General features: G+C 40.8%; 2 protein-coding genes and 1 long non-coding RNA gene across 4 annotated transcripts in view; 1 reads left to right on the top strand and 2 right to left on the bottom strand.

Annotated features, from left to right (window-relative positions):
- Positions 1 to 21,214, top strand: part of AZGP1 (alpha-2-glycoprotein 1, zinc-binding) — a 66,127-nt gene that overhangs the window by 1,637 nt on the left and 43,276 nt on the right. The window lies entirely within an intron of this gene.
- OR2AE1 (olfactory receptor family 2 subfamily AE member 1) lies at positions 8,487 to 9,520 on the bottom strand. Its single transcript, XM_020904258.2, has one exon. It carries the CDS (start codon positions 9,360 to 9,362, stop codon positions 8,487 to 8,489), a length of 876 nt encoding a protein of 291 aa, XP_020759917.1. The 5' UTR covers positions 9,363 to 9,520.
- On the bottom strand, positions 13,234 to 15,568 carry LOC139032730 (uncharacterized). The gene is made up of 2 exons (XR_011485317.1): positions 14,854 to 15,568; positions 13,234 to 14,757 (listed from the first exon to the last, which is right to left on the bottom strand). It is a non-coding gene; the product is annotated as an uncharacterized lncRNA (long non-coding RNA).

The following is a 21,214-nucleotide window of genomic DNA, read 5'->3' as shown; positions in this document are numbered from 1 at the left end:
ATATATAAGTTGCAACTTTATAAGGAAACTCAAAGCTTCAAAGTACTGCTGCTCCAAATGCCCACTAATTATAGAGGGAAAGGGGATCCTCAGAGCAGAGAAATCTGCCAGACACCCCTTTCATCAAGGGATCAGAGATCAACATCAGGAATGGGATAAATTGATGGCACTTCACCTGATGGGACACAGTGAGAAGAACTTACTTCACCCGTGTGATAATCCTGCCAAGGAGGCAGGAAATCTGAAGAGTCAGACAAACCCAAGTAGATGAGCATTCTCCTCCTGGTTTGTAACTGGTTTGGAATCTTTGAAAGAGGCAGTATCATGAAAACCAGAGATGGACTGAACTTGTTGCAGATGAAGGAGACTACAAAGAGGTGACATCCTAACGTAACTTAAGAGCTGGGTCCTTCTGCTACAAGGACATGGTTGGGCAGATGGGGACCTGGGGGCTCTGAGGTTAGGTGGTAGTGATGTGATTAACCTCCTGACTTGTAGTTCGTATTGTGGTCACATAGGAGAAGTTGTTGTTTGTGGGTGATACAGGGGTGTGAATTATCAGTTGGCAATTTACTCTGAGATGAATAAGAAAAACAGATCTTTCAACAGTCTCTTCCGTAAGTTTGTGATTGTTGAAGCTGATGGTCACAAGGGCACCTTTTGGCTCATATAGCCCTCACCATCTCTCACCTTAGTCTTCTTTTATCTTACTTTATTATAAGGAGGCAGCACCACTCTGACTGAGAGATGAGTGCCTCTGAAGCTGGAGCTCCTGAGTTTAAAATCCCAGCACCGTCCAAGACTGAGTCTAGACTCATCAGTGGCTTTGGGCAAATGAGGACAAGTGGCTTTGAGTAAATGTGGTCTTTGCATTGCTTAGACCACAGAGTTGGGGCTGAATTTCAACACCGCTCTGCCCCTCAGCTGAATGGCACTGTACACTCATTAGCTCAGACTCAGTCACTGTCTTAGGTTGGCTTCCTTAAAAGCAGAACCTGATACAGGGTTCTGGCACAAATACTGAGAGAGTGGTCTAAGGGAAGGGATGTGGGGACCTGAATGGGGCAGAAGGGAAAGCTGAATTGAAGATGTGGCTTCTGTGGAGCCCAACTCCACAGGGAGCCTGAGACATATTTGTAATCCAAAGTGGATCCCAGTTGGAGGCAAAACCAGCCTTCTACACCCCATCATAGACTGGCCCTCCCATCTCCCAGGATGTACAAACTCCCAGGTGAATAAGCTTTAGTTTGGCCCAGGGAGATTATCCAGAGATTGGGTGGCCTGTAATGAGTAGCATCCAATTCTCCTAGTGATTCAGGGTGAGAATGAGTGACTCAGCCCAGGAAAAAGGATCTGGTAATTGCCTGGAAGTCCTGACTGAATCTTATAAATACGCTGTGTCCGTAAGAAGGGAATGTGCTCTTCTTACTCCTGTTTGTTCCTTTGGGATTTTATCTTTTCCTTGCCAACAGTGGACTCAAGTTTGGGAACTTTCTAGAAACAATTGTTCCCCCAAGCCAGGAGGAGGAGAGTGGGAGGGGGGGTGGATTCCAACCAGGGAGCTTTGGCATCCTACAGGGTTGGGGAAAGTGGGGCTGGAGGTCCCACTCAGGGCCCTGAACTCACACAGGAGGACAGACACCCCTAACCCCAATTAGAATCCAGGAAATAATGTCCTAAACATTTGTGACTCAGTATCTCCACACACAGCAGGTGGTAAAATGAGCCATTTAGACACAACCAATAAAGAGGGACAAAATGAAGAGTTTACACTGAGAAAACTCCTAACAATTTTAATTATTTTTCACTGTAATTTCCTGACAAAAGATACATTCCATAGTTTGTGTTTACTCTAGAAGTCTTGATACTAGTTGACTGTTTATGAACTCATATGAGTGCACATTTCTAGAGGTCTGCTAAGGGTCAGGTATCTGATGAGCGAGGTCACATGTTCTCTTTAGTCAAAGCCGCAAGGAGGCCAACTTGCAGATCCAGGACCCAAGCCCTTCAGGCCATGGATCAGGGGCATGTTTGGTCTGGCATGCACTCCTTTAGGAGGAAAAGACATAGCTGTTAACTCTCATTTTATAGTTTAGGCAACTGAGGCTGAGAAGGTTTAAATAACTCACCCAGGGCCTTCATATCAGTCATATTTTGTGGATCCCTACTAGCCAATTGTCTATATAGCAGAGAGCATAGTTGTCCCTGGAGCCCATAGAAGGCTCAGGGGCCTCCTGAAGCAGGTTCCCTCCACACTCTTTCCTCTCCTTTCCCTTTGCCTCTGGCAATCAAACAAGTTGATCCTAAAGGAAATCAACCCTGAATATTCATTGGAAGGACTGATGCTGAAGCTGAGGCTCCACTATTTTGGCCACTTGGTGCAAAGAGCCAACTCATTGGAAAAGGCCCTGATGCTGGGAAAGATTGAAGGCAGGAGGAAAATGAGATGACAGAGGATGAGATAGTTGGATGGCATCACCGACTCAATGGACATGAGTTTGAGCAAACTCTAGGAAATGGTGAGGGACAGGGGATCCTGGTGTGCTACAGTCCATGGGGTTGCAAAGAGCTAGACATGACTGAGCAACTGAACAACAACATCTCTGGCAGATTCTTACATATTCTTAATCATTTGGATTTTTTATTTTAGTTACAGAAAATCAAAGGTTCAGAAATCTTATTGCATCACAACCACTATGATGGTTATAAATAAAAAAGGTAAAAAGCAAGTGTTGGTGAGAATGTGTACAAATTGGATGGCTCATTCATGCTGGTGGGATTGTAAAGTGGTACAACCATCATGGAAAATGTTTGGCAGCTCTTCTGCAAGGTTGGCATAGAATTACCATCTAACTCAAGAATTGCACTCTTGGATGGATGTCTAAGAGAACTGATAACAGTTTTTCAAATACATGTATCTTCATATCCATTGCAGTGCTATTCCCCAAAGCAAAAGGGTGGAAACAAAATCAATGGATGAATGGATAAACAAATTGTTGTGTATCCATATATGATGATACAAACTTATTTTTAGGCAAAACAAAAAAAAATTTTTCTTTCTTTTAAAATTGGAGCACTGTTACTGTGTTAGTTTCTGCTGTAGAGTGAGGTGAATTAGCCGTATGCCTACCTATATCCCCCCTTCTTAGGCCTCCCTCCACCCCCCCAATCCCGCCCATCTAGGTCACCACAGAACCCCAAGGTGAGCTCCCTAAGCTAAACATAATATTATAAAGCAACTATATCCCGATTTTAAAAAAGAAAAGGGTTGAACAAAAAAGGTTGAAACAACAAAAAAAAGAAAAAAGAAAATTCCTTCTCTACATTTGGGCCACCCTCTCCCTTTAGGGTACCTGGTGCAAATGCATTAACCAGCCCTCTTAGAAGACATAAGAATGCCCGCTTCATGTCAAGAGCAGTTTTCTCTGGTGCCAGCAAGATGACTCCTTAGAGACAACGATCCCTTTAATCTTGTAAGGGTGCAGATCTGGGTTGCGTAAACTGTCAATATATCATTTGATATATAACCTTTTCACTCAAAAACTTACCTAACTTTGCTTTGACCTCAGATATTAGGAACAGTCCTCAGAGCTTTCTGAAATATTGTCTCTTGGGTTATAATCCTCAGACTGGCTGAAAGAAAATTTTCTGTTTCTTTCTTAAATCGACTATTAATTTTTTCATCCACAAAAGAATAGTATTCAGCGATTGAAAGAGTGAAGTACTGAATGCATGGTGTAAGAGGAATGAACCTTGAAAACCTAAATGAAAGAATCCAGGCACAAAAGGCCGCATATTACATGAGTCCATTTACATGAAACATCAGAAATAGACAAGTCTACAAAGACATATTGAGCACATTTTCATATTCCTGTTGGCCACTTGTGTGTCTTCTTTGGAAAAAGTCTTTTCAATTCTTCAGCCTATTTTTAATCTGATTTGTGTGTGTGTGTTTTGGCTATTGAGTTGTGTGGGTTTCTGATATATTTTGGATATTAAACCCATATCAAAAATAAATAAATAAACCCATATCAGGTAAATGATTTGTAAATATTTCCCCCATTCTCTAGGTTGACTTTACATTTTTTTATGGTTTCCCTTTCTGTGAAGGGCTTCCCTGATAGCTCAGTTGGTAAAGAATCCACCTGCAATGTAGGAGACCCCAGTTCGATTCCTGGGTTGGAAAGATCTGCTGGAGAAGGGATAGGCTACCCACTCCTATATTCTTGGACTTCCCTTGTAGCTCAGTTGGTAAAGAATCTTCCTGCAATGTGGGAGACCTGGGTTCGACCCCTGTGTTGGGAAGATCCCCTGGAGAAGGGAAAGGCTACCCACTCCAGTATTCTGGCCTGGAGAATTCCATGGACTACGGGGTCGCAAAGAGTCGGACACGACTGAGAGACTTTCACTTCACTTCACTTGCTGTGGAAATCTTTTGCTTTTTAGTTTAACAGGGTCCCACTTGTTCCTTTTTGCTCTCATTCTTTTTGCTTTTGGTGCCATACCTAAAAAATATTGTCAAGACTGATGTCAAGGAGCTCGTCCCTTATGTTTTCTTCCAGGAGTTTTGTGGTTTCAGGTCTTACTTTCAAGCCATTAATCCTGTTTGAGATGACTTTCATAAGTTATACACCAAATGATTTGTGAGGTTGAGCATCCTTTCATGTGCTTGTTGACCATCTGTATAACTTGTTTGGAAAAATGTCTTTTCAAGTCCTTTGCCCATATTTATGTTACTTTACTGTGATTGTCTTTGAATTGTAGTCATTTTTGTATATTCTGGATGCTAACCTCTTATCATGAAGCTTTTCCCTTGTGTTTTCTTCTAAGAAGAAAATAATAGTTTAATAGTTTTAGTTCTTACATTTAGATATTTGATACATTTTCACATAATGCTTTGTATAGTGTAAGGTAAGGGTCTAGCTTTATGCTTTTGCATGTGGATATCCAGTTTTCACAGCACAGTTATTGAAAAGATTGTCCTTTTCCCATTGAATGATGTTAGTATCCTTGATGATAATAATCTCATTGTATATATGAGGGTCTTTTTCTGAGGTGTCTATTCCATTCCATTGGTCTGTACATCCCTATATATGGCAGTATCACACTTTTTTGATTACTATAAATTTGTAGTACGTTTTTACTATCAAACTCCTAGAGGAGAACATAGGCAAAACACTCTCCGACATAAATCACAGCAGGATCCTCTATGACCCACATCCCAGAATTTCAGAAATAAAAGCAAAAATAAACAAATGGGACCTAATGAAACTTAAAAGCTTTTGCACAACAAAGGAAACTATAAGCAAGGTGAAAAGACAGCCCTCAGATTGGGAGAAAATAATAGCAAATGAAGCAACAGACAAAGGATTAATCTCAAAAATATACAAGCAACTCCTCCAGCTCAACTCCAGAAAAATAAATGACCCAATCAAAAAATGGGCCAAAGAACTCAACAGACATTTCTCCAAGGAAGACATACAGATGGCTCAACAAACACATGAAAAGATGCTCAACATCACTCATTATCAGAGAAATGCAAATCAAAACAACAATGAGGTACCATTATACGCCAGTCAGGATGGCTGCTATCCAAAAGTCTACAAGCAATAAATGCTGGAGAGGGTGTGGAGAAAAGGGAACCCTCTTACACTGTTGGTGGGAATGCAAATTAGTACAGCCACTATGGAAAACAGTGTGGAGATTTCTTAAAAAGCTGGAAATAGAACTGCCATATGACCCAGCAATCCCACTTCTGGGCATACACACCAAGGAAACCAGATCTGAAAGAGACACATGCACCCCAATGTTCATCGCGGCACTGTTTATAATAGCCAGGACATGGAAGCAACCCAGATGCCCATCAGCAGACGAATGGATGAGGAAGCTGTGGTACATATACACCATGGAATATTACTCAGCCATTAAAAAGAATTCATTTGAATCAGTTCTAATGAGATGGATGAAACTGGAGCCCATTATACAGAGCGAAGTAAGCCAGAAAGATAAAGACCATTACAGTATACTAACACATATATATGGACTTTAGAAAGATGGTAACGATAACCCTATATGCAAAACAGAAAAAGAGACTCAGATGTATGGAACAGACTTGTGGACTCTGGGAGAAGGCGAGGGTGGGATGTTTCAGGAGAACAGCATTGAAACATGTATATTATCTAGGGTGAAACGGATAACCAGCTCAGGTTGGGTACAGGAGACAAGTGCTCGGGCCTGGTGCACTGGGAAGACCCAGAGGGATCGGGTGGAGAGGGAGGTGGGAGGGGGGACTGGGATGGGGAGTACATGTAAATCCATGGCTAATTCATATCAATGTATAACAAAAACTACTGTAATGATGTAAAGTAATTAGCCTCCAACTAATAAAAATTTAAAAAAAAAAAAATTTGTAGTACGTTTTTAAATCAGAAAGTTTTCAGTGAGTTTTCTAGTTTTAGTCTTTTCCAGGATTGTACTGGCTATTTGAGGTCCCTTGATTCCATATAAATTTTAGGATAGATATTTCTTTTTTTGAAAACAAAATGCCACTGAGATTTTGGTAGGTTTTGCCTTGGCTCTGTAGATCACTTTGGGTAATAAAGAGGTCTTAACAATATAAATATTTCCAATCCATAAACATAGGATATCTTTCCATTTATTTACATACCTTTACCTTCTTTCAGCAGTGTTTGGTAGTTTTCAGTGTACAGATCTTTCACTTTCTTGGATAAGTTAATTCCTAAGTATTTTATTCTATTTGATTTCTATAGTAAGTGGAAAAAAGTTGGACCCTTACCTTACACCATTTTCAAAATTTAACTGGAAATATATCAAAAACCTAATGTAAGAGCTAAAACTATGAAACTCTTATAAGAAAGCACAGAGAGAAAATTTCATGACGTTGCATTTACAGTGTTTTCTTGGATATGACACAGAAATCCCAGGCAACAAAAATAAAAATAAATAAATGGGAATATATATCAAGATTTTAAAACACGTTCATCAAATGAGCCAATCAACAGAGTAAAAGGCAACCAATGGAATGACAGAGATATTTGTAAGCCCTATAGAAGATAAAGGGTTAATATCTAGAATATATCAAGAATAATTACATTTATAGAGTTAGATGGCATCATTAGCTCAATGGACATGAGCCTGAGCAAACTCCAGGAGATAGTGAAGGACAGGGAAGCCTGGCGTGCTGCAGTCTGTGGGGTCGCAAAGAGTTGGATATGACCAAGCAACTGAACAACAATGAACAACAGTAACTCTTCCCAAGACGGGGTCGTAACGTGCTATACTATTTACCTTCGGCAGATGTTAGCATTACATGAATAACCATCCATCAGCTTAGCTCAGATTGTTTCATTTCCAAACAATCTTATGGCACTCTGGACAAGGTCGTAGTTGGCCGTGTATGTGTGTAGAGAGTGGGGGTGGGCGTAGCAAAAGAACAACCCCTCTCTGTAACTAGGACTGTGAGCTGGCTGTTGGTATCAGACCCTTGTGCCTTCAGGAACAACCAGGCACCATTTCTCTGAAGATTTTCTCTCCTTGATATTGGAGTGTTACAACACAAATCCAACCTTAGGGCTTTGTGTATAACATAGCACCCTACTCATGAGGGGCAGCTCATCTTATTATAGAATGGCAAAAAGCTGTTTCTCAAAGAGAAGATACTTACGCATCAAAGAAAGCATAACTTTTCTCTCAAGCATGAAGTATTTTTCTTCTGAAGATGGTCCCGGGACTGAATAACTAGTAGGAAAAGCAAGATCTAGATATTTGTCTGTGGCTTTGGCATCCCTCAGCCCACTAGACTCTAGGAAAGTTCACTGAGATGTCAAGTCTCTGCATTTATATGGGATTAATATGTGGCTATCTTTCATGTCACGTGAGATAGTAAGACAATCTAGGTCCCTTTTATTTATTAATCCATACAACAAGTAGTTATTGAGTACTTATTTCATCTCAGACTCTTTTCTTGGCATTGGTGAGACAACAGAAAACAAAGTAAAACTCCTTACCCTCTTGAAAATTTCACTCTAGGAAGCAGACAGTAAGAATAGAATGTTACGCAGTATCAGGGAAGTATGATCATAAGGTAGGATCAGGGGACAAAGAGTGAAGAGTCTGCTTTAAGTAGGCTCATCCGGGAGGCATGTTTGGGCAAGATTCCATTTGAAAAGAGATCAAAAGGAAATGAAAGAGTGTCTAGCACTGTGAAGACTTGATCTTTGTACTTCTCAGCCTCCAAACCTGTGAGAAATAATGTGTGTTGTCTAAGTCACCCAGTCTTGATTGTTGTTATAGCAGCCCAAATGGACTAAGAGAGTACTGTAAGGGGCGTCGATGCCTGAGAGCAAGTGAGAATACTGAAAATGTTGTTAACCACTTCAATTTTGCAATAATCTTCAAGGCTCTGGACCCTTGAAAAAATCATTGCAGTTTACAAAGAACAATTTAAGGAGCTGATAGGAATTCCACTAATGTACCCAGGATAACTGCACTTGCGATCTTTGAGTGATAAGGTCTCTCCCCAGCACCCTCCTCAGAGCCTTAGCTACATCCTTATTCCGGAGAGTATAAATCAACGGATTCAATGTGGGAGTGATGATGCTGTAGAACACAGAACCAACTTTGTCTTGCAGTGGAGTGCGCTGGGACCTGGGCCTCATATATGAGAAGATGCAAGCACCAAACCAGAGGGAAACCACAGTGAGGTGAGAGCTGCAAGTGGCAAAGGCATTTCTCTTACTCCCAGCTGCACGCATCTGAATGACACTGTGGAGGATGAAGACATAGGATGCAGAAATCAAGAGGATGGGGAGAAGGAGGAGGAGGAGGGTGCTGACGTACACTGTGGCCTCATACACAGTGATGTCGCCACATACCAGCTTCACGACAGCTGGAAACTCACAGTAGAAGTGGTGGATTTGCCGAGGCCCGCAGAAAGGGAAGCGCATCAAGCTTGCCGTGAAAATTAGGGAATTCAGCGATGCTCCCAACCAAGACATGGCAGCCATCATTCGCGTCACCTTTCTGCTCATGAGAACAGTGTAGCGCAGGGGATGACAGATGGCAACATAGCGGTCGTAGGACATGAATGCTAGGAGAAGACACTCCGCCCCACCCAGAGTCAGATAGAGGAAGTGCTGGGTCGCACAGCCCACAAAGGAGATGGACTTCTGGCCAGATAGGTAGTTGGTCGCCATCTTGGGGATGGTTGTAGAGACGTGCATCAGATCCATGAGAGAGAGCTGGCTGAGGAGGAGGTACATGGGTGTATGAAGCCGGGGATCGGCACAGATGAGGAGAAGGGTGAGGGTGTTGCCACTCACAGCAATAAGGAAGACCACCATGGTCAAGGAGAAAAGGAAAAGGTGGGCGAGAGAGTCATCAAACAGCCCTTCCAGGACGAAGTCTGCCAGAGAGGACTGATTCCTCTGCCACGTCTCCCCTTCCTCAGCCCCTGCGAAACAGGAAGCGGAGATGAAATGTGATGTCAGAAATACTGGGGTTCATCCAACCTGACAATAAGCATCTTTCGATCCACAAAAGAATTTTGAAGAATAATATTTTTCTACTTCTAATTATTCAACAGCTCTGATTATTGAAGTTTCTCTATTTTAAAAAAAGAGGACTTCAAATCCCCGCTTACGAATATGATCACTCTGAAATTTCAGAATACCTAGACTCTATTAGTCCTAAACTTCTAAACAAGTTTCTCCTCATTAAGGAAGATATACATATTTATATGTGTATATATACATATGTTCTTTTTTAAGTATATATACTTTAAAGGTACACTCTAAATTTTATATATGATATAAATATTATATATATATACACACACACACACACACACACACACACACACATACAGATCTTTTCCTACATCAGTCAGGGTTTAACCAGAAAAGCTGAACTACTAAGAGATTTATACATACATATACATTTAATGGTTTGTATAGAAATTTGGCCTTACTTGACTGTGAAAGCTGGTTAAGCAGTCAGTGTAAAGCTGTCACCTTTCTCTCTGATTCTAGAACTTGGACTCCCTGAGGCAAGCAGTCAGGAAGGGAAGATGGGTATAAAAGTGTGGCAGCTCAAGGTCAGGCTGGAACCCACAAACGTGACACAAATCCCACAAGGGCAGACTGAAACGCACGTCACTCTTGTCGCCTCTGGAACTGGTGACACGGTTTCTCTTGCACAAGCTGGAGGCCTGCTTAACAAGGCTAAATGTAGAGTCCTGGCCCCGAAGTCAGAGAAGCTAGAGAGAGATCAAGGGGAAGACAGAGTAACTGCTGGTCCACAGCTGCCTCACACCAGTGAGGGGAGTCAGCACATCAGCAACAACAGACGCTTCCCTCTGCCCTCTGAATCTTCCCGAGAATCTCTCGGGTGGCCCACCTTAACCAGAAACTCACAGCAACGGGAACTGTAGTAAATGCAGTTCATCCTAGCCAAGAAGACACATTAAAAAAACCCCAGAGTTCCTCTTCAGTATATTTGGCAAACATATACTTAACACATCTCCTTAAACAACACATAATCCCCAAATAAACACAACAAAGCCTTCTGCCTCCTGTAACTATCCTGCACACAATCAAAAATATGCAAATATTCACAGCAAAACAAGGAAGAAATATCCACTACTGCGGTCCACAAAATGAGTCATCCTTTCCAACTGCTAACCTCTTCTGTGGATGCTGGCCTTCTTTCTCTGTGCTGTTCATGCCAGTGGACTCAGAGATCTGCTCTAGCAGCACGGATAGAAGCTCCGCATGGGCTCAACATGGGCTTGCGCTCACCGCGGCCAGTCTAGCCACCACTGAGTGCCCATCCGCCAACAGAGACCCAGCTTTGAGCCCCTAATCTGATATCATCCCATAGTGATATCAAACACTGATTATAGGCTGATTATACTGGATAGCTTCCATTATTGAAGGGACTTCACTTTTTTCTTATTGGAATTGACACTTTAGATATGGATTTGCCTCCCTTCCCTACAGCACTGCTATCAAAACTACCACCTATGGATATACCCAATGCTCTGTTCACCATAATGTTACTCCATGAAGTAATGTTATTACTGCCGAATAAAGAGTTCATTTCACAGCAAATGAAATGTGGGGATGGGCCCATGCTGAAGGAATCCATTGGTCTATTCCATACTCTCCAGCATCCTGAGACAATTGACCTAACAGGCTTCTAAAGACTCAATTACAGCAACTGATAGTTAACAACACCTCATATTGCTGGGGCATTGTCCTCTAAGACATGATATATGTTCTAAATTTCTATATCAATTTATGGTGCTGTTTCTCCTATTGCAACAATTCAGGGGCCAGAAACCAAGAGGTGGAAGTGGGAGCGAGTCCCCCACTGTACCATTTATAACTGGGATCCACTGCCAACATTTTTACTCTCACACATTTAGGCTCTGCCAGTTACAAAGGAAAGAATTCCTTCATCAGGCAATACAATTTCATTTACTGAGAGCTGCCACTTTGGACTCTTCTTATCACTAAATCAACAAGCAAAGAAAGTTACTCTGCTAGTGGTTGTGATAGATCCTGACGAGCAAGGGAAAACTGAGTTGCTACTACACGGGAATAAGGAGGAACAAGTCTGGAATTCAGATTTCCTAGGGTGCACTCTGTACTCAAATGTCCAGTGGTGAAAATCAGTGGAAAATCACAACAACCCAATTCAAACAAGACTACTAATGGCCCAGATCCTTCAGGAGTGCAGGTTAGGGTTGTTCTTCCACCCAACAAGTAACTGTGACCCACCGCAGACAAACGGAAGATGGAATGGGTAGTGAAAGAAGGTATTTAGAAAAAGCACCCATGACCATGTGAGCAGCTGCAGAATGAAAACCTGAAATATTATAGGCATTTCTTTCTTATTGATATGGGACTACTTTATGTATAGATATATTTACCAATTATTTCTGTTTATTCCACTCAGTCATCCCTTTGTCTAACATAAGATATATTAATATGGTTAGCTTCACATGTCAGTATTTAAGTTACAGGACATAAAAGGGGAGTGTGAATTAGGAGTAAAATTAATTTCACCTTTTTTATGGGAAAAAGGCTAGCGTGTTTTATTTGCTCTTCTTGGGGGAGGGTTACATGTTTTTTTGGTTGTACATGGGCTAGTTGTATCCAGGTAGGTGAAGGGTACGTTGATATTGCCTTTATTTGAAGATTAAATGTAGTTTAAAGAGAGGTGCCTGGGTGCCAAGGTGACATAACAAACCCACCATAATTATGTATTTGAAAACAGGAAAGATATGACCTAGGAAGACCTGAGAGCCTGAAATTACAAATCAGGCTGATAAAGCTAGGATTATAACATTTAAACAGCCAAATTTTCCAATCAGCCCTTTACCTAATTCTCACATGAATACTGATCAGAATGAGAGCTCAATCTCCATGGCGAAAGTGAACTTTAAAAAAAAAAAAATACTCTGAATTGATCCCCAAATACCCACCCTATCCCTTTTTGTGTTTTTCCTTCTATGCATCATCCTGGATCTTCCTGTATTCCAGATTACTTACTTTTTGGAGTGAATAACTCTGGACCAGATGTGTTCTTCAGGGTGTAATTTGACCAGTAATCTCTCTCCATTTCATGCAGCAGAGAGCGTCTTTAGGGCTGTCACCTCGCCCGGTTATTTCACACTCATCTTCCTGTGGTCTGAGAGCCCAGTGTTCCCCACATTCCCTCTGGTCATTCCAGCCCCATCAGAACATCCATACATTTCCCTTTACTTAGGGATCCATGTACTTCCCTCTTTCCTCATTAGTTTCTATCTTTTTCTGTAAATCTCCATAGCACAACAAATTTTTCCATCGTCTGGTTCATGTCTCTCTTCCTCCCATAGGAACTTCACTAATAGTTTCCCTAGTCTGATTTATGTCCCTCAAGAGACTTTCCTCTGCCTTCTCAGACTGCTTTCCTCATGGACTCACCAATCGTCACCCTGTAACTTAAAGGTTCCAGTAACATGCTGACATGCCAGAGGATGCCTTAGTTTCAAGTAAAGGTTTCTTGTGGGGAACACAAGTACAGTAGTGAAATAGAGGATGCAGAATAGTTCCACACTGACACAAACATTAGCTACTAAACATCCAAACAGGTCCTTTCTGAGATGCTCATCAGATTCCCATCATAACTCTTAAAACTGCCATTTACTGAGGAATAGCACAGAGGATATCATCTATACAGTCTTTATTGTTTACACCAATTCTCTTAATGACAGAGCATCAGCAGGAGCAAGACAGTGTGTGATTCTGGAACGCTTTTGCAAAATGTGCTCAGATTTTGAACTCCATCATCATGCATCAGGACAAATTAAGTAACTAAACTTTTCTTTAATCTGTTAGTTGAGCCTTTGAATCATGCATATGCCTTCTCAGCCTCCAAACATATAAGCCCCCTCTCCATCCAAAGATAGCAATGAGCACTTGAATCATAACAATTTACGTTAATGTTTCCTGGTTAAGAAGCTATACTTAATACCAGTGTCATCATCAGTGAGTCCAAAGTCAGAAGAAAAATCTATTTTGTAATTCATGTTCTATTGTATCATTCAAGGCACTCTCTTCTTAGCTTTACACCTCCTTTCCCTTTTAATGAAGTAAGAATCTGGCTCTAGCACTGGTGTTTTGAGAATAAGCCCCTTCCTGACGACATGACGTTTCCTCAGCAGGAATCATAACAGCTAGAATGAGGAAATACCTGGCCTGACATGAGCAATCGTGAAGAAAGAGGAGCATCACCTGTGAGAAATAAAACTTCCCTAAACCCAGAGGATCTATGTCAGCTGAGGCAAATTGGGGAGACTAAGTACGTGGCATCAGGGATTCCCACCCAAAGGACACATCCTAAATCTCTTCTGGAAACCATTACTCAGGATGCCAATTAGGCTTGCATTGTGCATGAGATAAGCATTCCCGAAGGGCTTTGCTTGAAGTTTGTAGGGGTCAGGGGACTAGGATATTTTGAAGACTGTGGCTCAGAAGATAACATGGGAATTTCATCTCCAAGGGCCAGTTAACCATGGAGAGAAACAGTTCCTAGAGTCTCTGGTTTATTTTACCATCTTGAAACCCAGACTCTCTTGCCCCTTTCCATCCAACCCTTTGGAGAAGACAATCCGAGGAAGATCCGGTCTCTGTTGTCCACAGGACCCAGGGGCGGGTTTCCCCGTGTGTCATGCCACAGGAGAAACGGTAAGGAATGGAGACTGGTGATTACCAATAGTGCCTCCCGTCCGTGCTGCCGGGCATTCTCCAGTTTTTCAGGCTACACTGGCGTAACATGCGGAAAGCCTTCAGGCGCAGAATGTTTAAAGTGGTGTAGCTCTACATCTCCTCATTCAGTCCCGTCTCAGTATGCCCTCCTCCTCCTCTCCACTACCATCACCATGAGAGGCAAAGATCTGTTGAGATAGTCTTTGCTTCTCTCTCTCAACTCCGATACTGAAACGTCTTATTTCACTGAGTTTATCTTGTTTATTCTTTGAGTAGATTCACTGTATCACCACTCTCTTCAAAACTTCTAAGGATTTACTTGGTGCTCTCATTCTTACGAGCATATAATATCCTTCTAGTTAAAGTAGTTGTAGCATTTATATATTGATTTATTGAGCAATATTTGACGATCATCTGCTAAGTTCCAAGCACTGCATTGTGCACAGTGACAAGCAGGCAAGCATGCTGTCTTCCCCCGTGAGACCTAGAGAGAACAAATAAATATACTATGTCATGTTGGGTTAACAGTTTGTATTAATCCACATTCTTCAAATGCCAATGACATTAAAACAAAACTTACACTATCTTAAGGGAAGGTTGTGGGATCACAGCAGTGAATGGGGTAGAACTAATCTCTGCATCAGCTAGAGCCGGTTACTTGAATCATGTCAAGCCTTCTTTTCCATCTTTCATCTTGGCTTGGGTCTCTAATCTCATCCTCTCAGACATTTTGAGATGGAGAGTACCCATCTAAAGCTGGAAGCTCTTATGCAATACTTTTAGCTTGAAATCCAATACTCCTCCACCTCCAATTGAGAAAACTCCAGGGAAGAAATCTGTTCAACAGTTTAGCCCTGTGGCCACCCCCTTGGAGCAATCACTCTGTCAGAGCCTGCAGTAAAAGGACAGACCTCCCTGGGACAGGTGCCTATCTCTTGCAGTGGTTGGAGAGGTAGGCTGGTGATAGAACAAGGAAAACAGAGATTGGGAATGGAGTAGTATTACAAAGAAAGTGTGGCTGTGAAGGGGTGACGTTAGAAGCAGGGAAGGAGTGTGTGACAGACAAAACAATGCATATCCATTGCTAAATGATGATATAGAAGAATTTGCTATGCTACAGTAAAACAGGGAGATCACTGTCACAAACTGGGCCACAAGAGAAAGACTTTTTTTATTTTTTTTTTCCATTTATTTTTATTAGTTGGAGGCTAATTACTTTACAACATTGCAGTGGTTTTTGTCATACATTGAAATGAATTAGCCATGGATTTACATGTATTCCCCATCCCGATCCCCCCTCCCACCTCCCTCTCCACCCGATCCCTCTGGGTCTTCCCAGTGCACCAGGCCCGAGCACTTGTCTCATGCATCCAACCTGGGCTGGTGATCTGTTTCACCCTAGATATACATGTTTCGATGCTGTTCTCTTGAAACATCCCACCCTCGCCTTCTCCCACAGAGTCCACAAGTCTGTTCTATACATCTGAGTCTCTTTTTCTGTTACCATCTTTCTAAATTCCATATATATGTGTTAGTATACTGTAATGGTCTTTATCTTTCTGGCTTACTTCGCTCTGTATAATGGGCTCCAGTTTCATCCATCTCATTAGAACTGATTCAAATGAATTCTTTTTAATGGCTGAGTAATATTCCATGGTGTATATGTACCACAACTTCCTCATTCATTCGTCTGCTGATGGGCATCTAGGTTGCTTCCATGTCCTGGCTATGATAAACAGTGCTGCGATGAACATTGGGGTGCAGGTGTCTCTTTCAGATCTGGTTTCCTCAGTGTGTATGCCTAGAAGTGGTATTGCTGGGTCATATGGCAGATCTATTTCCAGCTTTTTAAGAAATCTCCACACTGTTTTCCATAGTGGCTGTACTAATTTGCATTCCCACCAACAGTGTAAGAGGGTTCCCTTTTCTCCACACCCTCTCCAGCATTTATTGCTTGTAGACTTTTGGATAGCAGCCATCCTGACTGGCGTGTAATGGTACCTCATTGTGGTTTTTATTTGCATTTCTCTGATAATGAGTGATGTTCAGCATCTTTTCATGTGTTTTTTTTGCCATCCGTATGTCTTCCTTGGAGAAATGTCTGTTTAGTTCTTTGGCCCATTTTTTGATTGGGTCATTTATTTTTCTGGAATTGAGCTGCATGAGTTGCTTGTATATTTTTGAAATTAATCCTTTGTCTGTTGCTTCATTTGCTATTATTTTCTCCCAATCTGAGGGCTGTCTTTTCACCTTGCTTATAGTTTCCTTTGTTGTGCAAAAGATTTTAAGTTTCATTAGGTCCCATTTGTTTATTTTTGCTTTTATGTCTAAAATTCTGGGATGTGGGTCATAGAGGATCCTGCTGTGATTTATGTCGGAGAGTGTTTTGCCTATGTTCTCCTCTAGGAGTTTTATAGTTTCTGGTCTTACATTTAGATCTTTAATCCATTTTGAGTTTATTTTTGTGTATGGTGTTAGAAAGTGTTCTAGTTTCATTCTTTTACAGGTGGTTGACCAGTTTTCCCAGCACCACTTGTTAAAGAGGTTGTCTTTTTTCCATTGTATATCCTTGCCTCCTTTGTCGAAGATAAGGTGACCATAGGTGCGTGGATTTATCTCTGGGCTAAGAGAAAGCCTTTTTTTAAAATGGCATCTAATGCATGAGACAAATGCTCGGGCCTGGTGCACTGGGAAGACCCAGAGGAACTGGGTGGAGAGGGAGGTGGGAGGGGGGATCAGGATGGGGAATACATGTAACTCCATGGCTGATTCATGTCAATGTATGACAAAAACCATTACAATACTGTAAAGTAATTAGCCTCCAACTAATAAAAACAAATGAAAACTAAAATAAAATAAAATGGCATCTAAGCTGAGATCTCTAAATTGAGATAAGGATTATCCAGAAAATTGAAGGTAAAAAGAGATCCAGATAAAGTCAAAGATGTACAAAATCCTTAAGTTGAAAAAAAAAAATCTTGATGTAATTAAAGAGCTGAAAAGAAGCCAGTATGACAGTAGATGCAGTTGCAAAGTAGGAGATGCCACATAGATAAAAGCATGAGGAGAAGGGGGAAGAAGGAGAGGGTGGGGAGAAAGGGAGGGAGGGAGAGGTGAGGAAGGAGGGAAGCTAGAAAAACCAGAGAAATGGTGCAGGAGGGAGGAGGAAGGAAAAGAAGAAGGAGAAAGGGTGGGGGAGCAAAATCCAATAAATTTTATTCAAAGAAAAATGTGAGTTCTTAAGAAACTTTTCAAGTAAGGAATCATCAAGATACAACCACTCAAAGCTGGGAAAAAGAACTGCCTTGACCTGGACCCAAGCCAGGCCAGGAATAGTGCCTATTCCCACCAGCCAAACTGGAAAACCAGTTTGGAGTTCTGGGTGTAATCCTCAAAAGAGCCTTGCCTCAGTGGTGAGGAATAATTCGACCTAGACAAACCCTGCTGTGATTCTACTTAACAAATCCTAAAAGCAAAACCCAGAAGGATCAGGTTCCCAATAACTGCATTCCAAAAATTTAAAAAAAAACTCAAGAATATTTTTAGGAGTGCAAAAATATCTAACACACAAGATAAATTTCACAATGTCTAGCATTCATCATAATCATAATCATCATAATAATAACCAGGCTTGCAATTAAATGAAATGAATAGAAAAATCAGTGACTTGAAATCTACTCAGAACTGACACTCCATAGACAATTTGAAGTATTCTATTGACTATATTGATTAGATCAGACAGAACCCTGGTGGTCTAGTGGTTAGGATTCCAGGCTTTCACTGCTATGGCCCCAGGTTCAATCCCTGGTTAGGGAACTGAGATCCTGCAAGTCATAGGACACAGCAAAAAGAAAAAAAGACAAAGACATTAAATAATTTATTACAACATATTCCATACATTCAAAATGACAGAGTAAATATTAAATATGTTAATAAAGACATATTTTAAAGAAGATAATGGGACAGAAAGGATAGAGAAAATATTTGAAGAAATAATAAACACTACTCACTAACTAGACCTAATTGAGAACATCCCCTCCAACAAAAGAATACACATCTTTCGAGTGCCTATGAAACATTTATCAAGATACATCCTGTCACAAATGGCAGGATTTCCTTTAAGGCTGAATAACATTTCATTGTATGTACATGCCACACTTTCTTTATTCATTCACCTGATAATGGACATTTGGGTTGCTCCCGTGTCTCAGCTATTGTAAATAACGCTGCAGTGAACATGTGAATGCAGGTATATCTTTGAGGTACTGATTTCAGGGCCTTTGGATATCGAGTCAGAAGTGGGATTGCTAAATCATATGTTAGTTCTACTTTACTTTTTTGAGAAACCTCTATTCTATTTGTCATATCTTTTATTCTCTTGATAATAGCTCTCCAAACAAGCGTGGGTTTTGTGGTTTTGATGTGCATTTCCCTGATGATTGTTCATATTGAGCTCCCTTTCTTGTAAATTGTTTTCGGAAAAATGTCTTCTTCAGAAAAATGTCTCTTCGGATCTTTTGCCCATCCTTAACAAGATCATTTAATTTTGGGTATTGAGTTGCAGGAATCCCTTATATATTTTGATGCTACCTGGCAAGCCACAGTCTATGGGGTCACAAAGAATTGGACATGACTGACTGAGCACAATCCTTTATCAGGTTGTGGTTTAAAAATATTCTTTGGAAAAATGTCTCTTCAGATATTTTGCCCATCCTTAATAAGGTCACTTATTTAATCTTGTTTTTGAGTTGTAGGTATTTCTTATATATTTCGGTTATTAATCCTTTATCAGATTATGGTTCAAAAATATTTTCTCTCGCTCTGGGGGTTGCTTTTTAATTTCGTTGATTAATTCCTTTGCCGTGCAGAAGCTTGTTAGTTTGATATCATCTTGCTTGTTTATTTTTGCTTGTTGCCTGTGCTTTCTGGTGTCATATTCAAGAAGTCATTGCCAAAGCCAGTTTCAAGCTTTTTATCAGTTCTTCTAGAATTTTTATCTTTGGGGGTCTTACATTTAACCACATAAGCCATTTTTAGTTGATTTTTGTGTGTGGTGTATGATAAGGATTTGATTGTTTCTTTTTTATGTGTATATCCAGTTTTCCAAAAAGCACTTATTGAAAAGGCTGATCATTTTCCCCACTGTATTGAAAAGTAGTTAACCAAAATGTCAAATTTTAAATTACTTTTAAACTAGGTATAGCTCTTTAAAGAGCCAATAACTGAAATAAAGTAAAACTTTAAAATATTTTCTTAAACCAAAAGAAGGCAGGAAAGCAGTAATAAAGAAAAAACTTGGTTTTAATTTTTGTTTTTGGCTGCACTGCACAGCATGTAGGATCTTAGTTTCCCAACCAGGGACTGAACCCATGCCCCCTGCATTGGGAGCACAGAGTCTTAACCACTGAACTACCTGGGAAGTCCTGGAAAAACAAATTTAAGCAAATTCAAAAATATCAATTTTCATTAAGGGAAGACTAAAAAGTCTTTCACTACCCACAAAGTGACATATTGTTTGAAATTATGCTGAGATCAAAAGCCAGAGATTTTTACAATGGATAAAGCAACATGACTTGAAAGTGTGTGCATCATGCTGAGTGAGAAACCAGAAATGAGATGACCTGTCTAGAAGCATCCCGTTGTCTACACCCGACACCAGTAATGGCAAAACTGTGAGGGAGAACAGGTTTATTCAGAGGACCACGGTCCCCTTGACTCTGGAGATTGTTCCCACTTCAGAATCTCCTATCTCTTGCATTCTTTCCTTCAGCCCTGAAAGGAGCCCAGGTCACCAAGAATTAAGGGCTGGACTTTCAGCATCCAGACTCCAGAGGAGCTCTGAGTTTCTTTCTTTCCTGAGAGTCTCTGTTGGCTGCCTGCATACCGATAGCTTCTAGGTCATCAGTATGGGTATCCTATGACAAACATCTTTCCAAATTTTCTTATGATTCTTCCATTACCTGGATTTCTTCATTGTATCTCTTTTCTACCCTTTTTGGTCATTTCATACCACCTGAACATTTTTCAGCATACCAAAGGAAGATGTTTAAAGCAAGTCTTTAAAGCATTAATAGTAACAATGTGCTGCCGCTGCTGCTAAATCACTTCAGTTGTGTCCAACTCTGTGCGACCCCATAGACGACAGCCCACCAGGCTCCCCTGTCCCTGGGATTCGTTAGTCAAGAACGCTGGAGTGGGTTGCCATTTCTTTCTCCAATGCATGAAAGTGAAAAGTGAAAGTAAAGTTGCTCAGTCATGTCTGACTCTTCACGACCCCATGGACTGTCCTCTACCAGGCTCCTCAGTCCATGGGATTTTCCAGGCAAGAGTACTGGAGTGGGGTGCCATTTCCTTCTCCAAGTAACAATGTGTTGGGTGGTTATTGCATACCTAAGAGTGAAACTATGATGACAATGGAACAAGCACTGGGAATCAAGGTCACACTGTTTTCAAGTCTTTCATCACACATGAAATAACACTATTTGATGGTAGATTCAGATTTTTCAAAATGTACATTGTAAACTCTATGGCATGACTCAAAAAAGTTTTTAAAAGAAGTACAAAAAATAAGTGAGATGAAATCAACTTTATTTTTTAAATAATAAAACTAGAGAAGGCAGAAAAGAGAAAAAAAGAAATAGAAGAAATGAAACTAATAGAAAACAGCTAGCAAAATGGTGTATTTTAATCCAACTATACATAGTAACTTTAAAGGTGAGTGGATTAAAAGTAACAGTTAAGAATTGACAGACTGTTTAGCAAAAAAAGCAAGACTCAACTGTATGAGGGTGTATTAGTCATGGTTCTTCAGTAAAACAGAACTAATAGCATAGATCATTGGCCATTGGCTCCTGTGATGGTGGAGGACAAGAAGTTCCACAATCTGCTGAGAGCTAAAAAAAAAACCAGGAAAGCTGGTGGTTTAATTCAGTCCACGTCCA

This window comes from Odocoileus virginianus, chromosome 33 (genome assembly GCF_023699985.2).
Source record: "Odocoileus virginianus isolate 20LAN1187 ecotype Illinois chromosome 33, Ovbor_1.2, whole genome shotgun sequence".
Taxonomy (NCBI): Eukaryota; Metazoa; Chordata; class Mammalia; order Artiodactyla; family Cervidae; genus Odocoileus; species Odocoileus virginianus.
Note: the sequence above shows the minus strand (reverse complement) of the source record. Positions and strands in the feature narration are given on the sequence as shown.